General features: G+C 39.8%; 1 protein-coding gene across 1 annotated transcript; it reads right to left on the bottom strand.

Annotated features, from left to right (window-relative positions):
• Positions 1-668: 668 nt before the first annotated feature.
• Positions 669-2,840, bottom strand: LOC111432621. The gene is made up of 4 exons (XM_023069563.1): positions 2,709-2,840; positions 2,388-2,445; positions 812-1,593; positions 669-707 (listed from the first exon to the last, which is right to left on the bottom strand). The coding sequence occupies exons 1-4, from the start codon at positions 2,838-2,840 to the stop codon at positions 669-671; spliced, it is 1,011 nt and encodes a 336-aa protein (XP_022925331.1).
• Between the last annotated feature and the right edge of the window lie 630 nt (positions 2,841-3,470).

Genomic DNA, 3,470 nt, shown 5'->3' with positions numbered 1-3,470 from the left:
TCCTTTCAACACGCGGAATTTCTTTCACCATTTGTTTCATAGACAGGTTTCTTAAAGCCTCAAAATTTAAATGCCCATATCTAGCATGCCACAACCAAGAATCTTCAGACAACTTACCAAGTAGACATGTTGGTTTCGTTGTTTTTAGGCTAATTGTATATAGCCTATTTCTTGACCGCCTCACTTTTGCCAAGAACTCCTTTTCTTTTGTGAAAATAACAAGTAAACCATGTTCGATCTCAACTTTACAGCCCTGTTCATCCAATTGTCCTAAACTTATAATGTTACTTTTAAGTTTAGGAATGAAATATACATCGGAGAGGATACAGTATTCTCCATTTACACATTGCAGCATCACATCTCTACGTCCTTTTATCTCTATAAGTGATCCATCTCTGAACTTCACCGTGCCGGTTACTGACTCGTTCAATTCCAAGAACCAACTTCGACACCCAGTCATATGATTGCTGGCTCCCGTAGCTAGGAACCAAGTGTTGCTTTTCTTCTCAATTTCTTCCGGGACAACCTTCTCTTCATAAAGAGCCATCTCCGTCAACTCTGGTGAACTGAGAGTTCGGACTTCACAAACTTGTGCTGTAAGTAAGGCAGGCTCATCCTCATCACTTTGCGTCTCAGTTAAGTGCGCCTGATTCTCCATTTTCTTCGATCTACAGTCGGATGCCTAATGATCCTCCCTTTTCATCGATCTACAGTCGGATGCATAATGGCCAATTTTTTGACAATTATAACACTTCACCTTCCGACATTCTGAGGCATAGTGGCCTAGGCCTTGACAATTGTAGCATCTTACCTTGCTTTTGTCAGCCTTCTTCTCTTGATGAAACGAGTCGTTTCCACGTCCATGACCTCTCCCTCTCCAGCGACCACTGCAACCTCGCCCTCGGCTATGGCCTCCATTGTCGCTACGTTCTTTTGCTTTCCATTCTCCTTGAGTCAATAAGACATGCTCAACATTCTCTTTGTTGCCACCGATCCGTTCCTCGTATGCTTTAAGACGACCGATGACTTCCTCCATGGTCATCACCTTTAAATCGGCAAATTGCTCTATTGCTGATGCGATATGAAGAAACTTAGGAGGTACTGAGTGGAGAAATTTTTTCACCAAGTTTGCCTCTTCAAACTTGTCTCCAAAAGTACGTATTTTATTAATAACTTCTGTCAACCTTGCTACACAATCATCAATAGTCTCGGACTCCTTCATATTCATAATTTCAAACTCAAACTTCAGAGTTTGGAACTTTGCCTCTTTTACACGTTCAGCACCGACATGAATAGTTTTTAACATCTGCCATGCTTCTTTTGCTGTCTCTTTCTCTGCTAACAAAAACAACATCTCCTCAGGGATTGCTTGATAGATAGCTGCTAAGGCCATTTGATCATTCCTTTCATCAAGACTATCCAGAGACTCAGTTGATTCGATTGCGTCCCACACCCCTTGAGCACGCAAATAGACCTTCATCTTCATAGCCCATGCTGAGTAGTTGGTTCTCGATAACGTCGGGTATTGGAGTGATACCAGACCTTCCTTTGTTGTAGACTTCGACGACATGATCTTTGGCATGTAACCACGCTCTGATACCAAATGTCAGACACACTCATACAAGAAAGAGACAACACTCAGGAAAAAATAAGCAAACCAACTTCATTATCTTCTTCAACTTGCTGTACTTATGTAGAAAGAAAAAAAACTAAATAACTGCTAATAACCTACACTAACTTCCCATCAACAACGGCTAATAACTTCCCTTGCTATTTATCCACAAATATTAAAACTATAATACAAGATTAAACAAACTAACAGAGAAGGCACTAAGAACGGCAAAAATCCTTGAAAAAGTCTCAAGAGGAAAGACATCAAGAACCAGCGGTCACTATCGAAAGGAAGCAATCGTATGAGCCTAGAGGGACAGACTATCGACCATCAACACGAAGGCCTTAATATGCTGATAGATGTCCTGCCCAACATTTACACAGACACTAGGGATAAAGAGAGGGGCCAGGAACATGAGAAACTTCGATGCCACTAATGCGGAAAACAACACTGAGGTAAATGTATGGCAGGCTCAAGGATATGCTTAGATGTGATCGTGAATATCAAACGACCAAATACTATATTGGGAAGCGTACCGAGAGTCCAAAAGAACCACCTAGAGGTTTAGGAAGTGGCGAGCTAACTGTGCAAACCATTTTGACACCATGGTGACAGGTACGCTATCTATACTAAGTCACTACGCATTAACGATATTTGATTCTAGTTCTATGCATTCGTTTATATCCATGTATTTTGTTAGTCAAGCAGGATTCACGGTAGAACCCTTATTGCATGTATTATATGTTAGTACCCTAGTGGGAGTAGATCTAGTTACTGAGAATAGGATAAAAGACGAACACGTAATAGTAGCTGGACATATCATAAGCATACACCTGAAAGTAGTGAGTATGACAGATTTTGATGTCATATTAGGAATGTTTTGGTTAGCCGAAAATTATGCAAGTTTAGATTGCCACAAGAAGAAAGTGGTTTTTTCGCCACTAACTAGACCTAACTTTAAGTTTAAAGGAACCTGTACGGGTGTCACCCCAAAGATAGTGTCGATGATGAAAGCCAAACGCTTGGTACAACAAGGAGGATAGGATATACTAACATGCACAATGGACGTAAAAGGAAAAGAGAAAATAATGGATACGGTATCCACAGTAAACGATTTTCCAAGTGTCTTCCCAGAGGATTTACTAGGAGTTTCTCCTTCACGATCTGTAGACTTCGGAATAGAACTCAAACCAGGAACTGGACCTATCTCTAAAGCACTATACCACATGGCTCCTACAGAATTAAAGGAACTAAAATTACAACTACAAGACCTACTATAAAAGGGTTTCATTTGACCTAGTTTATCTTGTTGGTGTGTGCCGGTGTTGTTTTTGAGAAAGAAAGACGGGTCGATGCGCCTATGTTTTAACTATGGGGAGCAAAACAAGAGAACAATAAAGAACAACTACCCACTCCCTTGCATCGAGGATTTATTCTACTAGCTCTCAGAGGCGACAGTATTTTCCAAGATAAATCTTTAATAAAGCTATCATCAGATTAATTTTAAGCAAGGAGATGTATCGAAAACAGCCTTTGAACAAAATATGGCCACTACAAGTTTGTAGTGATGTAATTTGGCCTCACCAATGCCCCAGCCGTGTTCATGAAATTAATAAACCATGTATTCAAGGAATGTCTAAACATGTTTGTTATCGTGTTCAAAGACAACATTCTAATATACTTGAAAACGGATCAAGAACACCAAGAACACCTCCGAAAAGTCTTAACTATCTTAAGGTAGAATAAGTTGTACGCCAAGTTTTTCAAATGTGAATTTTGGCTAGGAAAAGTCTCATTCTTAGAGATGGGATTTAAGTGGAATCCACAAATGGTTATAAACTTGTTTTTTTTTTTTTTT

Source organism: Cucurbita moschata, unplaced genomic scaffold (genome assembly GCF_002738365.1).
Source record: "Cucurbita moschata cultivar Rifu unplaced genomic scaffold, Cmos_1.0 Cmo_Scf00039, whole genome shotgun sequence".
NCBI classification, from domain to species: domain Eukaryota; kingdom Viridiplantae; phylum Streptophyta; class Magnoliopsida; order Cucurbitales; family Cucurbitaceae; genus Cucurbita; species Cucurbita moschata.
The sequence above is the reverse complement of the archived record's forward strand: the minus strand, read 5'-3'. Positions and strand labels throughout refer to the sequence as shown.